The sequence below is a fragment of the Sciurus carolinensis genome, chromosome 9, assembly GCF_902686445.1.
Source record: "Sciurus carolinensis chromosome 9, mSciCar1.2, whole genome shotgun sequence".
NCBI lineage: Eukaryota > Metazoa > Chordata > Mammalia > Rodentia > Sciuridae > Sciurus > Sciurus carolinensis.
In genome coordinates this window covers 101,119,421-101,141,755 of record NC_062221.1, presented here as the reverse complement: position 1 = coordinate 101,141,755, position 22,335 = coordinate 101,119,421, and the positions used below count along the sequence as shown (strand labels likewise).

Here is a 22,335-nt window from a genome sequence, read left to right as displayed (position 1 = left end):
TCTTTGCAATTTGTCTTCCTCTTCTGAAATCTTCAAACTTCTTTGAGAAACTTAGAACTTATCTTGTTGGAGGATCATTCAGAGAACAAATTCAAATTCCATTAATAGTCATGCTCGATTAGTGACATTGTTCCAGAATGCATCCCATATTGCCCTCAGTTAAATGGAATCTACTATATTTTGAGTTCAACTGAAGTTGAGAAGGAGTTAGGAAATTGCACAGCACATCCAGGATTGTAGGCCAAATGAGTCTTGAATTGTAGTATTATGGTGAAACTGCTTAAACACCTTCAATCCGACCTCCTTTTACACATGCTATATATTAGGAAAAAAGATAGCATTTTTTTCAAGCCAAAATCATTTCCTAATGTCAGAAGTACTAATTTTTAAAATAATCTTGACAAAACAAAAAGAAGTTCAATTACTGTTATCAAAAACTGATTTATTCTCCATTGAGCTCATCTCAGTGTTATAAATGGACATTATATTTAATAATCCTAGTTGTATAAGAATATACAACTATATAGTGTCTCCCACACATTAAATATCTCTGCTTTGCCATTCCTGCTGCCATGGTCATTATTCATTTCTTCAATAATACCAATTTCGGGCTGGGAGATAGCTCAGTCGGTAGAGTGCTTGCCTTGCAAACACAAGGCCCTGGGTTCGATCCTCAGCACCACAAAAAAAAAAAAAATAATAATAATAATAATAATAATAATACCAATTTCAATAACATTTAACGTGTACTGAATTATAATTTGTAAATTATCACTCATCCTATTGTTAACACTGTTTCCCTCTAATTATTCCTAGATTGCAAAGGGAGAATTTGAGAAGAAATCTACAAAGATTGAGAAAACTTTTCAAAACACTTACCAAATGCCAGAGACTATATTTTAGCCCCCCATCTCATGCCTTTCTAAATTCATGGTTTTTTAAATTTTTTTTTTTTTAATTTTTACAGACTGCATTTTGGTTCATGGTACACAAATGGGGTACATCTTTTCATGTCTGTGGTTGTGCACGATGCAGATTCATACCATTCAGGTAATCATACATGTACATAGGGTAATGATGTCTGTCTCATTCCACTATCTTTCACACTACTGCCCCCTCCTCCCTCTCATTTCCTTCTACATAAAGTTTCTCCATTCTTCTCTCACTTCCCATTCCCCCACTCCCATTGTATATCATCATCCACATAGCAGGGAAAACATTCAGCCTTTGATTTTTGGGGATTGACTTATTTCACTTAGCCTGATATTCTTCAATTCCATCCATTTATCTGCAAATGCCATAATATTCTTCTTATGACTGAATAATATTCCATTGTGTATATTAATGACTCTAGCATAGTGCTTTTCTATTTACATCTCAGCTAGGTGTTAGCAGCAAATGCCTAAAATTTTTCTAGTATAAATTTATGAATTGCTATGATATTATCAGAAAAATACATTGTCAACTTCTCTGAAACCTTTACTAGTTTCCCACTGGCTTCTGGACTAGACACATTCATACTCTCCTCTCTATCATCCTCAAACTCCTGCTTCATCATTTCCAAGACCGTCATGATTGTGAATTCTTCAATCTACCTCAACTATTTCATATTCCCTTAAGCATGCTTAGACTTTTTCCTCTGCCCTGATTCTCTCTTTAGCATAATTTTGAAATCACACTTATTCTTAAAGGCCCTTCTAAGGCATGGCATCTTTCCTATGAAATCTTGTAATCTTTAATCTCTGTCCTTTGAACTCCTCCAATGTCTGTGACCTTATGTGCTGCTCTTTTTTTGTGACTTTCTGGACATTGCTTTTATGATACCAATTTCACTACTCATTTCTTATCTGAATAATGTCTTCTATCATGTCAATAAATTGAACACAGATACCTAGAAATGGTGTCTCATATGTTCTATGGCAATTTCTTTCCTATAGATCTATTTTAAGAGCTCCTTTATAGAGACTAACAAAATGAAAAAAAAATTGATGAGATACATCCTTCTGTAATAGTTTTTACATTATTACGTATTCATTAATTTTAGTTCAAATAGTTTAGAAGATCATAGAAGAGTTAGTTCTATTAAGAATCACATAGGGACTAGGATTCAATACTCCAAAAAACTTTGATAGTCTCAGAATAAAGGTGACTTGATGATTTATTTTCCAAGCCAAGACAGTTTTTAAACAGACCCAGGGTCACTAAACCAAGACAATCTCTGGAAAACCTGCTCCTATTAACTAAGTAGATGATCTTAGACCAGTCACCTAATCTCTTTGGGACTCAGTTTCCTCATCGATGATGGCAAGTTTGAACTAAATATTTGAAATTCCTCTGTCTCTGACTTAATATCTTTAAAGTAGTTAATGTACTATAAAATATATAATGGCATTAAAAAGTACTTGTATTTTCTTATTAATATTTTACCATGTATTTTCCATTTTGAATTTGGGAATTATGTGAATGCAAGAAATGGTAGTGGCAAAAAACTCCTCTAAAAAGAATGAAATTTAGAAAACTAGTATTTTCAGTTAAAATGAGAGTCTTTGCAGATTATCTAGAAAACAGCTAAGTAGCAATAAAAAATTGAGTAGTTAGTAATACAACAGCCTATTAAAGGTTGATGCAGACATCGGATATCATCTTTAGGATTCAAAGAGGAGTTATGTGGCAGAGGCCCTGGAATTGTCTAGAACTCTGGCAGGTAAGCAATGGAAAACTTCTCCAAAGAATTTGTGTATGGATGTGGATGTGACAGAAGGACATATGACACTTTGGAGAAGGGTGCACAGCATGAAATGTTGTAAAACACTTTGGAAATCAACCATCTGGGTACAAGAAATAAAATTTTCTTTAGTGCTCTTGTCCCATATTAAATATTACTTTTTTTAAAATATTGACTTTTTGTTCTATTTTCATAGAGAAACTAAAGTTGTTTTTCCCTTAAAATGACAAAAATGTATGTGATGTTTACATACTTGTATACTCCAAAGTATAGAAATGTTGCCTGCACTTCTGTATTCATCTAGAAATTATCTCAGCAAATTTTGTAGCATTCTTATACAGTTATCCTATTACTTCATCGCAAGTGCCAGGAAATAGCCTGACCAGATGCAGATAAAAAGTATTACACCCTACTTTAATGACATCATTTGAATTTCAAAGAAGAGGAAATGATCCTTAATTGTGGATTCAATTGTTATTTGCAGGTGCAAAAAGAAATCTTGGCTGCCTCATTTAATAATCTGTTTTAACAGTTCAAAGGTGAACTAAAAGGATAGTACAATTTAATAAACTGCTAATTTATCTAGGTGTTGCCTAGAGAAGTTTATGGGTCTTTCAAGGGAGGAACAGTACATTATATTAGGAAAAAAGAACCTTGTATTAGCTAATCACATGACATCAGAAAGGTGTAAACCTGCTTTTCTTTTTAAAGGTATTTCTTCTTTTTTTTTAGCTCTTGCCAAGAAAATCATTAAAGTTTGTTATTATCCCAGGTCTGAGTTTGGACATAAGTGTGTCTGAAACTTGCTTACTCCACATTTCTTTTCGAATAACACAACTTCTACAGAGAAGGATGTTTTATTACTGTGGGAAGAAAAATAAAGAAACATAGGGATTAAGTGGAATATGTTTCTTGGTTTCCTACATTAACTGATTTTGAGGTTATTTCTTCCTTCAGCTGTTGTACTAGGGGAAAGAGCAATAAAAAAGTTATATAGAGTATTTTCATGATTGATTACATGCTGGCTTAAATCCTTAAATGTTGAATTGTTTTATCAGATTCTTCAATTTCAATAGCCTCGAATTTTGAAATACAATATGAATTAGAAAATGATCTTTTAGTCAGAGAATGTATTATTTCTTCTTAAATAGAATTGTCTTAGATTTATGAAAAAATCATGGCTTACTTAGATAAAATAACTTCAATTTAGATGGTAAATCTTTTTTCATTCATTTTGAACTGATTGTCCATACACGAACTTCTTATTTTTATTCAAAGGCGTACTTCAAGAATACCAATCTCAATGAAATACTAGTATGTGTCATTATTTTGTAGAATTTTCCTTCAAGTACCGTTTAGCTTCTTGCTATTATTTTTATAAAAGGTAGTAGAGATTTTAGTAAAAAAGCATCATCTTTAAAACAGAATCAAGTTTAGTAAAACTAAAATTATAATTTGGGAAGGGAATTAAAGCATACGGTTCTTAAGGGCTTTTAAAAATTAAATAGTTTCACACTGACATCAATACCAGAATTGGAAGGAAAAATCCATGTATCTCATGTACATGTGCCATACCAGATTAGGATACACACACACACATATGTACATGCAGACATACACACATATACACACAAACACACACATACATGCACATATACACACACATACATGTAAACCCATGCACACATTCATTGGACACACGCATACACATGATACACAAACATCGTAATCAGAATCTATTAATTTCTATTTGGCCTCTGAAATTATTACCAAGTATTCACAATTCTTAATATTTCATTTCCAAATATAGTCATACAAACAAGGAAAATCATGTGTGTTTAGAGACAAAACTTTCTAAAAATCAACTCTCAAAGGGTAATTATGGAAGAGTTATCTACAAAATTTGAGTTTTTGCTGTAAAATGAAGCAGCATTCTTTTATAATAATAATAATAATTTTTGATCATATGTATATTTTTAAACATGCCAAGCAGTTTAACTACATTTTCACATTTTTTTCAGAGCAAACCTATGAGATATACAATATTATTATATTTATTTTTTAAATGAGGAAGTGAGCCTCATAGTTGTTAAATAATCAGTCCAAAGTCACAGAGCTACAAAATGACAAAGAATGCAATTTTGATTTTTTTGACATAAATTTAACAAGTAAGAAATTGCTTTAGCACTGTTGCAGTTTATTTCCTGGTCACAAAGTTTCAGTTTTGTTATGTTTCTTAATGTAATGGATATAACCAGTAATCATTTGGAATAATTTAATAGTTAATTAAAAATTGATGTTTTCATTTTTATGGTAATTTTTAATTATACAAATAAATCTTTATCTTAGTCTAACTGCTTTAATAGTTAATTCTTCCATGTTTTTAAAAAAAGAAATAAAAATATCTTTGCTTTAAAAAAATCATGCTGAAGTATAAATTCCATACTTAGATATTTCTAGCTTAGAGAATTTGAGAATATAATATGCAAGTATTTTTTAAATCTAATGATTTTAATACTTTTTGTCTTTCATATGCACATTCAATAATCCAGCTAGATATATGAGTTAGAAAATATTACAGTCAGTATGAGGGGATTTGTAAACATATTGTTTATATTAAATATTTGGTGTTTGAAACTGCAGTTCAATATAAACATCTGGAATTTAACTCAAACACTTAAATTGTTGACACAGCAATTTTTGATAGTAAAAGAAGTAAAGAAGTATATAAAAACACTGAGCTTGATATGAAATAGAAGAAGGGTTTAGGAGTGGGAGTTAGGAAAATGGAGTGCAAATTGAGAAAAGAGGTGCAGAGATCAGGGTCAAAGAGAAAAGGTCAAGAAGATGAAGGGAAAATCTTTGAAGGTATGCAGAGGAAGACTGAAAACAGATGCAGGCAGCAGTCAGAGGAGAGAAGGATGATTCTGAAGATTATTTATCCTTTAAAGACACAAAAAAGATAAATTGAATGGCCTTCTCTGTCCAGAGGGAAAGACCAAAAAGAACCCTTTTCATCCACCTTTGAAGAGAAAAATCATGAAATCAAACCTCCAGGGCCTGATCACTGTTCTTCTTAAAAGTGACATTAATGTTAATATCTACTGAGGAGGGTTGTTGTACAGCAGTAAAGAAATTAATGTATATCCTGAGGCTGAATAAACGCTGGATACTATTACCATCACTATATTTTGTAATTGCTTCATCTGTCCATAGTAGCTTTCTGTGAATAGAAGTATCTGGGAAGTAAAGGAATAGAAAAACACCAAAGGGGTAAAGAAACCAATCCTGATTTAAGATATTTGTTATAGCAAAGGTATGAAAAGAGTTTTTTTTTTTTTTTTTCATTTTTGTCTCTGTATTTTCAACAGAGTGTTTAGGACAAATATGTAGCAAAATTCCCTTTGTAGATTCAGAAATAATACTTTCAGAGATAATACTTTGAAGAAGAAACTTTGCAGGGGTTTGTATGTGTCATGGATTTTCTGGTTTCTTTATTTTAAAATAGAAACTATTAGCCAGGGCTGCACTTGTAGTCACAACCACTTGGGAGGCTGAGGCAGAAGGATAGCTTGAATCCAGGAATTCAGGGCCAGCCTGATAACATAGTGAAAATCCATCAAAATAATAATAATAGGGAAATAGGAGATGTGAAATAGGTGAAGATCGTAAGTAAAAGCTGATTTATTCCTGTTCGTAATTAGTTTGATTTTTCCTGGGATGATCTGATGAAATATTGAACAAAGAAAAACACTAGAACTTACAAAAGATTTTAAATTGTAAAATCAAGAACTCAAAAGAATTATTCATCTTTTAAATGGAAGACCTTTTAAAGATGATCTAAAGGAGTGAAAATTTGGATAAAGACATGAATACTAATTTGTTTTTAAAGTTAAAATTTTTTCTAATAAGCAAAAGATTGGACTCACTAACATGCTTTTACTCAGTAAATTGCAGAAGACTAAAATGTTACCTGTCCTTAAGACAATATTTTGGTTTGCTGTCATAAGAAGAAAACTAATGTCCTACATTTGGAAACAAAGACTAATAGAGCTAAATATGATATTTTAAAATATTCTATTCTATTATATCTTTACCTAAAATGATTGCCATTTGGTCATTATGAAGTATAATGATATAGAAATATTATGTATATGCATTAAATAGTTCAATGCATTTGGAACAAAATCTGCTTTGCTGAAATCTAATCATTTCATGTTCAGGCAGCTGGAGACGTTCTGGTAAGCAGAAAACATGAATCAAATGCAATGAAGACAATGTGTAACCTACCAAATTATTCATTGGAGGCTATGTTCTTGATTTTGCTTAAGCAAAATATCTTGCATTAGACATGCAGTATAATCAACAGGTCTTTTAATGTGTCATGGTTTTCCATAAGGCGCTTCCCTTTGTTTGCACAGCTGCTTTCTAGATATCCATGTATCACATTTCACTTAACTTATTGTCACTGCTGTTTAAACCTAGTGACCAGTTCCAGGAAGAAAGTTATTTTGTGGAAACGTTTGATCTTATGAAAATTTGATACATTTCATTATCATTTGCAGTATTAAGTTTTGTAGAATCAAGTGTTTGTACTGTTCAATATGCTGTTAAATTGTAACTTCATCGACAAAGAAAAAATGATGTTTATGAAATTTCAGTCCAGAGAATGTAGGGTACCATATTCCAAACATAGTTTCCTTCCATCATGTGTCAAAAATGTGTTATGAGACCATTGATTTACCAATTGATTTATTGATTTCAAAAAGGTATATCAAATTTTAATCTCAAAGGATATATTGGCTCCAAAAGAGAACTGATAGGCCAATAAAAATATAAATTTATTAACTAATTATGTGATTTTTAAACATATTCATCTCTAATGAAACACATGGAAGTCAGTAACTTCCTAAGAGCAGCAAACAACTAATGAGCAAAACACTGTATTACTTGTTTCATAACTAAGGACTTTATAGTCTTTTAATACATTTCATTTTAATGTTCTCAGTTCTCTAGTTAACTGCCATGCTCCTTAGAGGAATAAAATCCAAGGTATGATCTATGTTTTTCAGAACTGCAAAGAGGCTCTTCTTCATCCTCAGCTTCATCTCTTATTCCAACTTCACCCAACTTCATTAAAACTTCACCCTTTTAATAAGCACCACCCACATCTCCTTGTCCAGTGCCCAGTGTTACTGCCACTGTGGATTTCTCTCTGTCCCTGGAAGTTTTAAATTATTTCATGTTTTGAAATATCTCATAGGATGACCTTCCCTTAATAATTCAATTGTGAAATGATCCTTCAAAAATTCAATTCATAGATTACTTTTTGAAATCTTTCTGCTCTTGCAACTGATATGGAAGTTCATACATCTTATAAGACTGAATATGTAAGTGGGAAGAATTCATGATTTGACAGAACACACACACACACACACACACACACACACACACACAAACTTCTGCTACTTAAAAGTAACTAGAAAAGACCTTCAAAACTTTTTCATTACTCTTTAGTGTTGAACAAATTGATGGTATTCATAATTAGTGTAGTTGAAATTATCAAAAATTGCTTTCTCTTGCATCTTGTAGATTTCTTTTATTAACTTAATTGCAACTCCTACTTATGTTCTCACACATAACACAAGTTAAAATTATTTAAAATATAAATATTGAATAAAATTATCATATTGGGGGGTCAAGTCTGATGAATTATTTCAGGCAAATGATCTGGGAAAAATATTTGCAGTATATGTAACTAAAAGCAGTCACTATATATAAAGAGCACTTATTATTGAGTAATAGCAAAATGATAAACATCTGTTGAAGTGCAGATAAATAAAAATGATTAAGGACTTAACAGCAGGAAAATAAAGATCAGTAAGATTTAGTTAACATTCAAAATTTTAAATATCTAAACAAGAGACCATGAGATAGGGGGCAGGAAAGCAATAAATATTCAAAATATTGTAGAACTGTATTTGCAAGGTAGCTAAATGTCACTTGTAAATAACTGTTGGATATTTTTAACAAATTTATTGGAGGAAAATTAAACAATGGGTTTAAAAGTCCTACAATAGAATTTTTATCCTATTAACCTAATTGTAAAAAGTTATTCAAAGAAGGAAAGATGTACAAAAAATAAAGTTAGGAGAATGATCGTCAAAGCTGGGCTTTTAAATAATGGTATTAGGAAAAACAATGGATTATGGGCATTGATTATAATTATACTAGATAAGAATACTTAATAAGATGAAAATGTGCTACATAGCACATTTGTATAAAATGCAGAAATAGAGAAAGATTGAGATGACTTATCATCTAAACGTTTAGTTATTCCTATTTGTATAAAACAAAAGCAAAAAAAAAAAAATTGGTAGCGATTGCACTAACTAGATGTCTCTTAGAAGAGTTGTTATTATCTTGACTTAGAAGATGGTCCCAAACAGTGCATAACTGATTTGATCTTTAAGAAATAAATTTAAGAAATTCAGAGGAAAAATCAATTTGAAATAATCTTCTTTATACTTAAAATATTGTCTGAGGTTCATTCATATATTTCTTGCATTTTCAATAGTTGGAAAAGATTGACTAGAAGTTTGTTGGAATAGGATAAGGGGGAATGTTAATCAGGCTGGAGAGAAGTGGTCCTTTTAAGAATCAAAGCATTTTGCATATTCTCTCATATTTGTGATCCTAAGATCCTAGATCATTCAGCTCAACAGATTCTTGATTTCTATACAGAAATGATTGAAAAGGCTTTGTTGGCAGATACTCGAGGTGCAACGTCTGCATTGCTCTATGTCTGTATATATCTATGTGTGTCTTTATCTTGTCTATCTATGCATTTCATCTGTATATCTTTATATTTTTATAAATATCTATATCTAAGACAATTTATATTTATTCTAGGTAATCTCTACATCCTAGTTATACCGGGACCGCCCTATTAAGAGAGAAGCCTGGAAGACTTAAGTCTCATAGTTTATTCTACAGTATAGAGGGAATCCCTTCTGTCTCTGATAGGTAAGACATGATGCAAAATGCTAGACCCTAGAAATCCAGAGTGTAGCTAACATTGATCCCTATTGGGCTTAATGTTTTGTGATCATTCTTAAGAATCTTTCATCCCCCATCTCCAATTACCCATAGACACATTCCCCTTCAGCTTTTGCTGCTTCAAGATTACACAGGGAAACTGACGTCCATATGTGCATTTAGAATCTATGCAGCAGTCCTCAAATTTTTCCTGGCAAACCAAATTACATGAAATATTTTCTGATGTGTAAAACCTACTCATAACTTCAGATATCAGTTAATGGTAACTGAGTTGGATGAATGACTGTTATGATTTTGTTTATAATTTTGACAGAGGTATAGATAAATTTGTTTCTGTTTCTGCAATCGTGTCCTACTGAGCCATTGACAAACTGTATATTTCTTTAAAATGCCCCCCAACAGAGAATTACCTTCTTGGACTTAACTCTTTTTCCCTTCCTCTCTCCCTTACTACATCTCTTGATTTTTAATAACCATAATATTTCAGGAAAATAAGAAATATTTTTGGGAGGGGGCCTGATTTTTTTTTTTAACCACCTCTGTTCAATTCTCCATCAAAACATGGGCAACACCAAATGTTTTCCTTTTATTTAGATAAAAAGGAAAATGATCATTTCCTAGATTAACTCATTTGTATGATAGCATGCTATTTTGACTTAAAATCTGTCAAGAGTGAAAATAAATGTGTTTTCCAGATCACCTTACATCATCCTATTAGAAAATAGCCTTGCCTACTAATTTAAAAGATTACTTGATGTTACTAGTCTTATCTTAATTCTTCCTTACCTCAAAGTTTCATTTCCTTTTACTTTAGGTTCTAGGTGAAAGAGAGGGTTCTCGATTTAAAACTTTGAGTTTTTACTAGTGCTTTGTTTCCATATCTTCTACTTACTCCATATATTTGCTCAATCTCTTGGCATCTGGACTATAGTGCATGCCAATATCCCCCTCCCACAAAATGGCTCTTTTTCTTCTGTCTCCCAATCTATATGGGTATTTCTCTGTTCTGACAAAATCAACCAGCTTTTCCTCATTGATAACCTTTTTCAGCTATAATTTCTCTTTCTTCTGCACAGTCAAACTCTTTAAATCCAGGCTAACTGTAATTGCTTTATTCCTGTCATACACATTACTCTTTTGAAACTATCCTTTCAATAAGTCAGCAGTGAATCGATGACTTCTTATTCATTATCCTTGAAGTATCTAGAACCTGATTCCATTGGATACCACTTAAAATATTTCCTGGATGTTTTGTGTCTCTTGAAGGACTACATTTTCCATTACTTTTGACATTGAAACATGCACCTATTTCTGTCTTGGCCATTTGTTGAGAACCTAAAGCATTACTTCCTTGCACCAGTGCAATCTAGATGGCCTTATTTTGAAACGAAGTTGACTTATGGTACCAGTCCATTGTCTATTTATTTGTGAACATCCTTCTCCCAGAAGGTGGTATTCTATTTGTGTGTATCTTTTTGTATATAGTTTTTACTCTATATTCTTGAAGTACTTTATGAGATTTATGCTTTGCATACATTTTCTTTAGGCCTTATATTTTGTCTTTTTAAAATTTCTTAACAGTATCTTAAAAGCAGGTGTTTTTAATTTTGGTAAAATTCAATTCAGTTTTTCTCTTGTTGATTGCACTGTTGGTGTCCTACCTAAAATGATGGTATATATACACAGTGGAATACTTTGTGGCTATATAAAAATAAATGAAAATTTTGTCTTTTTTTAGCAACATGGATAGAATTGGAGTAGATTAGGTTAAGTTAAATAAATTTGTTACAGAAAGAAAAATGCCACGTATTCTCACTTATATATGGAAGCTGAAAGTCAGTCTCATAGAAATAGTTGAATAGTGTCCACCAGAGCCTAGGAAGTGTGTGGGAGAGGGGAAAACGGGAAAAGGATGGTTAATGGATATACGTTAATGGGATAAGAGGAATCACTTTTAATGTTCTAAAGAAAAGTATGATAATTAATTGTTGATGACAATTAATTGTACATTTCAAACTAGCAAGTAGAGAGGATCTTAAATATTACCAGTTTGAATGAGAATTTTTTGATATGATCTGATTATTGCACATTGTATACTTGCATTGAAATGCTACACTGTACTGCATACATTTGAATAATTATTTCTTGACCATTAAAATTGTTAAAAAATTTAAAAAATCTACACCAATCCCAAATTACAAAATTTTTCTTTTACATTTTCTTCTAGAATGATTATAGTTTTAGGTTTTATGTTAGGTCTGTGACCCCATTATGAATTGACTTTTGTGTATGCTTTGAGGTGGGAATCAAACTTCACTTTTAAAAACGTGTATATTATTTGCAGCATAATTAAAGTACGATTAATAAAAGTTGAATATACTTAGGGTACACACATGATGTTTTCATATATGTGTACCTTGTGAAATGATTACTACCATCCAGCTAGCATATCTGTTGCCTCACCTAGTTGCTATTATATGTGTGTGTGTGTGTGTGTGTGTGTGTGTGTGTTCATGTGCACATGTGTGTTGAGAACATTAGAGATCTACTTTTTTTCTTTCTTTCTTTCTTTTTTTTTTTTTTTCCAGTACTGGGGATGAACTCAGGGATCCTCTAGTACTTAACTACATCCCCATGCCCTTTCATTTTTCATTTTGAGAGAGGGTTTGTCTAAATTGCTCAGGGCCTTCCTGAGGCTGGCCTTGAATTTGGGATCCTTCCTGACTGGGATTATAGGCCAGCACCACTGCACCCAGCAAGATTTACTTTCTTAACAAATTTCAAGTTTACAACACAAGATTATTAACTATAATATTCTTTTACCAGTACTTCTCCTTTTTCTTAAACTCCTTGCTCCTTATATTCATTATGCTACTCTGTTTGACTATAACTTTTCATACATGTGAGATCATGGGTGTTTGTCTTTCCGTATCAGGATTATCTCACTCACTGTAATGTTTTCCAGGTTCATTCATGTTGTAGCAAATAGCAGAATTTCCTTCTGTTTTAGGTTACATAATATTTGTATACACACACACACACACACACACACACACACACACACCCTATTATATTTTATTTGTTTGTTCTTCAGTTGAATAACAGGTCGTTTCCATATCTTGACTAGAGTAAATAATGCTATAGGAGTTATGAGAGTGCAGATCTATCTTGGAAACATACCTATTTTTTTTTTTTTGAAGGGGGTGGTGTACCAGGGATTGAACTCAGGAGGACTTGACCAGTAAGCCACATCCGCAGCCCATTTTGTATTTAATTTAGAGACAGAGTCTCACTGAATTACTTAGAGACCGACTTTTGTTGAGTCTGGCTTCGATCCTCCTGCCTCAGCCTCCTGAGCTGCTGGGATTACAGTTGTGCACCACCACACCTGACTGGAAACATACCTATTTTGATTTCTTTGAACATGTCCCCAGAAGTGGAATCGTTGGATCATATCATAATTCTATTTTTAGTTTTGGAGGAACTGCCATGCTATTTTCCATATTCTCACCAACAGTGTGCATGGGTTTCCATATCTCCACACCCTAATCAATACTTGTCATTATTTCTGATGATTGTGATTTGTGTCTTCTCTTTTTTCCTCTGATCACTTTGCCTGAATATTTTTAATTCTGTTTTTCTTCTTCAAGAACAGCTTTTAATATCCTTACTTTACTGATTTCTAACTCATTGATTTCTCTTGTTGAATCATGATTATTTTCATTCTTCTACTTTATGTTGGCTTATTGTGCTCTTCATTTTCTAGCTGCTTATGAAACATGCTAATGACATTGATTTGAGACCTTTCTTTCTTTTAAATAGTCACTTAATTCTATGAATAGTTTTCCATCCTAAGTTCTTCTTTCATAGCATTCTACACATTTTTATACATACTGTTTTCACTTTTATTCAGTTCAAAATAAGTCCTAATTTTCCTTTATTCTTCTTTGATTCATGGGTTATTTAGGGAAGTATACTGCTTATTCTAAATATTTTACTAGTATCTGTTACTGGTTCATAATTTAATTAGGAAAATCAAGAACATACTATGCATAATTTGAATCCATTTGAATTTATTGGGACATATTGCATGGTCTATCACATTTTGGTGAATGTTTTGTGCTCGCTTGAAAAGAATGCTTTGTGCCCATGTTCTTTGAATATTAATTAGTTCAATTGATTATTCAATGGTGTTTTTCATATGTTGATATTTTGCTTATTTCCATCCATTATTGAAAAAGAGTTATTGCAGTTTTCAATTATAATTTTTCTAGTAGGAATGTATTTTGAAAAAGGAAGTAAAGCAAAGTAGTGAAGAGCTTCTGTGTATTGCAAAGGAAACAAAGTTACAAGAGAACTACATAGCAAATTATTAGGTTTTCCTTGATAACTAGGGATTTATATTTCTTCTTTATAAGATTTTCAAGTACTTGCTTATATTTTTAAGAGGATGCTTATGTTTGTAATGAATTGTTAGAGATAATTATACATAGAGTGTCTATGGGCATCATAAATACTATTAAATGTTGCTATTGAGGAAAATTATTGAACTATGTGTAATGACTTGTAAGCAGTGAATTCTCTGAAATTTCTGAATTTTAATATCTAATTCATTCTATTAAAATTTTGTAGTCTAAGTTGAAATTTTAATCATATAATATGTATACAGAGATAACTTACTTTCTGCCTTTTCAAAGATTACATGTCTCCTACATTTTTCCTATTTCCTTCTTTATCTGTTGGCCAGATCTTCCTAAACAATTTTAAACTGAGGTAGTGACAGTGGATATTCTCAATTATTACCAACCTATAATAGGACTAGTTCACATTTAAGTACCATCTGAACCTGTTGCTTTTGCTTTCAGAGTGATGTTTATTGTTATCATAGTTTTTTCTAAGTTTACTGAGCTTCATGGTTGGATTTTATTAAATACCTTTTTAAAGCATCATCAACATTTATTTGTGAATTTTTGATAAGAAAAAATTATAATGTTCCTAATAAACCATCATTGTTTTATTTGAATAAGATTTACTTGATCATATTTGATTATTATTTTATTAAGCTGTCAAATTTAGTATCATTTCAGAATTTCTGAAGTTTAAAAAAGTGATACTACTATAATATTTCACCTTTAATTTAAAATTATATTCATTATGTGTTTATGTATAATTTACATACAATGGTAGTCTAGAACAAATTGAGAAATTTTCTTCATTTATCTTATCCTGAAGAAATTCACAAAACATTATAAATATCCATCCATTCATGGAAAGTTTGATCCAATTCAACTATAAAAAAATTTGTCATACATGATATTTAAGTTAATTCTTTCATAGTGGCATTCATTTTCTTCTATAGTTATAGCTCACTACAAATTTCCACATTTCTTTAGTTGTCTGGAATCCTTATATGCTTCTAGCAAAGTGTGTCATTTGCTGAGTATGTCTGAAAGTGGGAATCATTCAAATGTTATTTTTCTCTGGTTTTTATCTTAAATAGGCTCTTGTTAGCTCCATTTGTTTTGAATTCCTTTATTTCCATCCATATGATACCAGGATTTCCACACTGCATTCTTCTCCTTTTCTCTCTTTAAGCTTTCGTTGCATCTGTGTGCCAGATCTTGGTTCATCCTTTAATGTTTCACCTTTCAGTGCAATTTTGTTTCAGATGTCTTTTCCAATTATTATCAAGTTGTATATTTTTAGACTTTTTATTGAAGTATGGGATCCCACAAAAACACACATCGTCTAAGTGTTAGAGCTCAATTATCACAAAGTGAATTCATCCGTACAGTTATCATTCAGGCCTAGGCACAGAACATTACACTATATTGGAAACTCTTTTATTCCCTTAATCTCTATCCTGCCAAACATGTTATTATCCTGATCATTGGTAGTCAGTATGACCCAACTGTGTATTTGTATGCATAAAATCATGAAGTGTTCTTTGTGTATGGTTCTTTTCACACAATATTTTCTATGTGAGGTTCATCCATGTATTTTCATGGTGCTGAATTTTTTGTTAATTTTCGGCATTGTTTGGAATCAAACAGTTGATTCCAGTTTGGAGTTATTATGCATAATGCTCCAAAGAACATCCCACTGCATATATTTTGGTGCAAATATTCACGCATTATGAATCTGTTATACTCAGGAGTGGAACTGCTCTCTCTGTCTCTTAATAGTATTAGTAATAATATCAATAAAGTTAATGGATAAAGTTAAGAAATTTTCCAAAATGGTTGCACCAGTTAAATTTCACCAGCAGTATATGAAAATTCTATTTAATGTATATTCTCTGTTCAGTTTTCATCTTATGTTAGACATAGTCTGGTAACATGTGGTAGCATCTCCCTGTTGTTTAAACATGATTCCTAATGAGGCTGAGCTTTTTTCCTAGTATATGTGTTAGCCATTTGGACTTACTTTATGAAGTGGTGGTCATGTGCTTTGTTCATCATTCTATTTGAGCTCTTTGTCTTTTTGTCTTAGTAATATGCATAGATTGTCATGGCTATGAATGAGTCTTTTGTCAGGTATATATTGTTTTATTCAACTTTTTAACTGTTGTGACTAAAGACTTGACAAAAATAATTAGAGGAGGAACACTTTATTTTGGGACTCACAGAGGTCTCAGGTTGTAGATAGCTCCATTGCTTGAGGCTTGAAGTGAGGCAGAAGATCATGGTGGAACTGTGCTGTGGAGGAAAGCATCCCAGGAGGTGGCCCCCAAGAAGCAGATTGAAGCACTAAGCTCAACTTACCAAATATATACCCCAAAGGCAGGCCCCAAAGACCCACTTCTTCCAGCCACACCCTACCAATCTATAGTCATCACTCAGTTAATCCCTAACAGGGAATTAATATACTGACTAGATTAAAGCTCTCATAACCCAATCATTTCACATTAAATCTTTCTTGTATGAGCTTTTGGGGGGTCACCTCATTTCTAAACCATAACATATGTCTTATGAATATAATCTTATACATTCTGTCATTTGCATTTACTCTTTCTAAATATAATGTTTTTGATGGTTAGGAGCTCTTACTTGAGCGTTTCTTAGTGGGTGCTTCTTTTTATGTTTCCTTTGAGAAAATCTTTCATGCCCCAAAGTCATGAAGTTGTTCTATATTATCTGGAATCTTGGTGTTATTCATATCTTATGGGGTGTGTGCTCACTTTCCTCAGTAAGATATCACATATAAAATCATACCTCACCAAATCCAGCAATCATGAGAGAAGTCTGTGTTTATCACTCCTGCAGGCCTATGCAAGGGACATACCTGAGTAAGCTACAGTGGTGTCTCATCAGCAAGTTTGCATCTGGATGTCTTGAAAGGAAAATGGGGAAAGACAGAGTGAGTTCATGGTGGAAAGATTATAGCAGTTTCAGTAATAAAATGTTAGTCTAGATGTGATGTAAGTGTAGTACAAACTGAAATAGTAAAATTGGAAAGAAAATAGTAAAATTAGCTATGAAAAAGGTAAAATTCACAAGTCTTGGTGTTTAAAAGGCTTTGAAAAGTGAAACTGTCCAGGATAATTTCAAAGGTTATGAATTATATTATTAAGTGTTAGGAACCAAGATAAAAGATGTAGAAAGATTTTTTAAAAAGATAATTAACTTAATTGAGCTTTTGTTGTTTTCTGTTTGAATTATTGTTGAAACTTTTGGATGGAGAAGTCTGACGATTAGATGGAAATATAATTTTGAAGCTCAAAAGAAAGCAGGACTATAGATAAAATATTAGGTTATTGGTATATAACAAATATTTTTGGTACTTGAAGAATTCTACAAGAAATGACTCAAGGCTTGAAAATAACTGAGCCAAGATACTAATAAGGTATGTTTTTAAATAAATGCAACTGGACTGAGAGTAAATATTTAAAAAGTCACCTGGACAGAGGCAAAAACTTCCAGCAACAATAGAATTGATTCTAAATTCTTAGGATAATCTGACACATATAAGAAATAAATTTGTTAATCAGAAACTCAGTTAGTAAGGGTAAGGAAGAAGAGGGATAGAGAGAGGTTAGATAGAGATTACCAAGTACAGGTAGTTAGGAGGAATTTCATCTCATGGTTAATATCATTCTGTACTTTATATCAACTTATGTATTACTTAATAGTTAAAGGAGAAGAGTTTTATATCTTTCAGCACATAGACAACATGTGGGGTAATGGAAATTATAATTACCCTGATTTGATCATTATATATTATGTAGACATGTGTAGTATTATTGTACTGTAGTCCATAAATAAGATTTTATATATCAATTAAAAATAATATAAAATTCAAGTAACATAAAAAGGTACAGTGAAAAGCAGAAAAATTGAAGTTCAGATAAAAATAATGACATAAAAAAAAGGAAAAATATGGTTCTATGGTTGGTCAGCCATAGAAGCATAGAGAGAATCAAGAAACCATGTTCTGATAATTGTCATCGCTAGGTGTCTTCAGACCAAGCACTTAATTGATTGATTCCAGGAATTATTGGAATTGTGCTTAGGGTTTTTTTTTTCCTTATGTCATGTAATGTATCTTAGTTCTAAACCTGAAGAAGAAAGCTTTGACCACAAAAAATAAAACAGTGTATAATATCACACTAGGTATTACCTTTACGAAGCAGTGTGTCTACTTTCCTCGAGTGGTGGATGCTTCCATCACTTTCCATCAGCTTCAAAATTCTTTTTATGGAGCATCAGTAGTTCATTTTCAAATCCAAAACATAACTGGTGTGATTATGTTAGAATGAAATAACAAGGAAATTGGTGATATTAACTCTGAAAGCTGTATTAGGGTGAGAGCAAAAGAAAAGAATCCTGTGAAGGCCTGGAGAAAAAGTAGAGGATCAGAGTTGAAGGAAATAATGGACATCAGTAGATATAAAAGGGGGCAGCCAAGGGTTTCAGGTGCAACCGTGACAAATGAAACAGGATTGAAAACCTGCAATGGACTTTCAACTAGATGTGTAGCCTCTGGGAAGTAGGCTAAAAAGGGAGAATGATAGGCAACTGAATCTAAATTGAAAAACAACTTTTTTGAAATTGCTTTTCACCTTTATCTAAGATACTCTTGTTTCACCCAAGAAAATTATCAAGCTATTTTGAATGAATGCAATAATTAAGAGTATTCTGTGATAGCTACTACATTATTGGACACTTATATCTAGGGCATCGTTGGATATCTTATATGCATTATCTTATTTGGTGTTTAGATTAATAAATTAAATATTTTATTTATCTATTTACAAATGATCAGTTGGGGTATAGAAAGCTTAATTTAAAAGATATACTAAGTGGGTAGGAAACTGTTAGTGACAAGGATTTGCTCTAAAGCCTGTGCTCTAGTCACAACAGCACGTTATTTTAAAGAAAATTAATTACCTATCAGGATTTCTTCTGAACTCTCTTCACTGTTTTGTTAACAGGGATTATTTCTTCAAGAGGAAAAAAACTCTTGGAAATTGAAGAGAAGACAGAGAGTCATTTCCAATGTTGACTTTTCCTCCCAGTCTCATCTACACCTTAATCTTGAAACATCCTATGAATTTTGGCAATTAACAGAGAAGGTGGCAAGATAGAAGTTAGAAACTACTAAATAGTATTTATTTTAAAATGTCCATTGCCAATGGAATCTGGCTTAAAAGACTCTAACAGCTACTAAAACATCCCCGAATAGGAACTGATTTTAAAAAGAAACCCACCACAGCACAAGATGTTGCCATTAACATGTTATGATCAACAGTTTGTGCCATTAGGCCACTCTTACCAACAGGCAAAAGCACAATCATTAAGACAAAACTGCATTGCTGGAAAACTAAATCAACTCAATAACCAACCGGTGGTCAAAGTACAATCCCATAGCAGAAACATTGTAGCACCTTCATTAAGCTCTAACAAGATGGTCCAAAGCTGCTCAGTAGTGCCTCCTCCCAAGTCTCAAGTGACACTTTCACAGGGCTTCCCCAACAGGGCTATGAAATCACCATTATCTGACTCCAAATATCCAGTCACACCATCACCAGGCCTCTACCGTGGAAGATCATCACATCCCATTTCAAAAGACCTAAACTTACCTTTGTTGCACCCTAAACCACAGACTATATCTTCATCTAACTTCAACAAGACACCATCATTATTGGAGGTCAATCAAACAGTCCTGAGCTCACAACTACCCCTCCCCAAACCTCCATCTTCAAGCCTAGACATTTACTGTACATCATCTTCACTGAAGTCTAAAAGGGTCCCAAGTTCATCATTTTCTGCTGTCCGACACCAAGAAACACCTTCCCTAAACATCATGTATACACCACCTTCTTTAGGACCAAACCAAAGAGCCCTTGGCCCAACATCACTTCAATCAAAATCTCAGAAAACATCACTGGACTGCCTTTGGACACCCTTATTGGAACGCAATCAAAGATCTCTGAGTTCACCATCACTCAAAACCAAATCTGAAACACTTAACTACCTTTCAACATCACCATTTTTGCAGCCGAAACAAATGACTCTGAATTCACCCTTACCTGCCTCCAGACCTCAGAAAACATCTGTACTGAACTCCAATGTTCTGAATTCATCTTTGTCCCATATAAAATTAAGGAAAACACAGTCTGTCCACCAGTCTCAGAGTTTTCCATTGTTTCAGTCTAAGTCTCAGACGACATTTACCTTTGATCATAACTTTCGGAGCTTCAGCTCACTAGTTTGTCACCCCAAGTTTCAGAGTGCCACTTCACAAAGTGACAAACACAAAGCTACAGAACTACCATCATCCCAAGTGAAACCGAATGTCTCAGGCATGTCACCCTCAAGCACCAAACCCTACATCAGGGGCACAGCAATTTCAACAGTAGGTTCCAGACTCCCGAGTAAAAACAGCTTCGGTTTTAGCACAAAGAAAGAATCAGATAAAGAAATTCCATGGACTTTAGATTATAGTAATCCTTGCATTGTTAAAGGTGGAACTGTCCCTGAGCAAGTGTTAAATAAAATTGTCAATTCTATCTCCAAGTCTAGAATCCAGAAGGATCTCTCTAGACAGATTCTCTTTCGAAGGATGAGGGGAAAGCCAAATCCTCGTCCTGGTCCCCGCCTTTCAACAACATATACAGTTTGTTTAGTTTGTGCTTCCTGCATAAAATCTCAGTGTAAACATCTTACTGGAAAGAGAGATCCTCGCTGTGCAACACTGTTTGTTATACCAACACCTGAGGTCAGTTGTGAGGGGAAAATAAAGGTGAAATTAGTTCTCATCCTCTGCCTACCAGAGAATTCTTGTGTTTCATTGCCTCTGAAAGAAAATCAGCCTGATGAAGTCCCTGATGACAGTATTGAAGAAATGAAGAAGATATCACAGATTTTACCCTCTTCTGAATCAAGTATCATCCAAGGGCTCAATGTGAAGAAAACATGGTTGACAACCCCAGAGAAGAGAGTCCTAAGTCAACAGCCCCAGGCTATTGACTGGCTACTTTATGTTAAAAAGAATAGTAATTCTCAGCTAAAACCCCACATCCCAAAACCTCCTTCCTCTTCCTCCTCTTCCTCCTCCTCTTCCTCTGCCTCCTCTTCTCCATCTTCTTCTTCCTCTACCTCTTTTGCCTTACCCTCCTTACTCCCTCCTTTAAAAGACTCTGCTCCACCTGACCTCTCAGGCTGTGTAGTCACCAAGGTACTTAGCTACCACCGGTTGCCTCCAGGGGTCTCCTGGCTGGAGTTTATATTCAATAAAGATCACCAGCCACTTCCTGGAAAATCAAATAAAAGTCAGTCACCACCTCCAAAAACAAAGTCTGTGAGGAATCCCACCATCAGAAAAGCAACAAAGGGTTCAAACGTGCTGCTCAAATTTTTCCAAAGCGTCCAAACTAAAAATCCTGATTAAATTAACTGTCTCTTTGAAAGCAATGATCTCTTAGTTCTTTAAGATTAATGTTTGATTTTCTATCATAATAATTAATTTTCTTAGTAAAAAGTAAGTATGATTCTATTTTAGGAGAACTATTATTTTAAAGGCTACTTGCTAGCTAAATAAGACTATGATCTCCTAGAAGTTAAAAATGAAATCCTGTATTTTTAACTATTTGCCTTATAGTAGCCACTATATAATTTTTACTCAGTAAATTTATCATAGTTGGTCAAATAACAAAAATACATCATCCATCTGACCTTTGACAGTGTCTAGTTCGTTGTTATTCTCCATCCTTATGAGATAAAATGACGGTGTTTACAAGTCAATTTATGCTCATCTGTTTCCCTATCTCTGAAGAAAATTTAGGTCATGTTCAACAGGTGGAAAAATATATAGAAAAGGAACACTTTCTGTTATGTATTCCTAGGAAAAAAATATTCTTCTATGTCAATATTGCACACACTGAGATCTAACAAGTTATTCAAACTTAGCAAACCAGAAGAAAGAATAGCAAGTACAAATAAGCCTGCTTCATGCTGTTGGTGACAATATTTCGATTATGGAACCTCAAGTCACCTGTGATTGCCTCTATTTATACATCTGAAGGGGTTAATAAAAAGTGTTTAAAAATA

General features: G+C 33.0%; 1 protein-coding gene across 1 annotated transcript; it reads left to right on the top strand.

Moving 5' to 3' along the window:
- The first annotated feature begins 19,504 nt into the window (after positions 1-19,504).
- On the top strand, positions 19,505-21,676 carry Csnka2ip (casein kinase 2 subunit alpha' interacting protein). The gene has a single exon (XM_047565517.1). It carries the CDS (start codon positions 19,505-19,507, stop codon positions 21,674-21,676), a length of 2,172 nt encoding a protein of 723 aa, XP_047421473.1.
- The last annotated feature ends 659 nt before the right edge of the window (positions 21,677-22,335 follow it).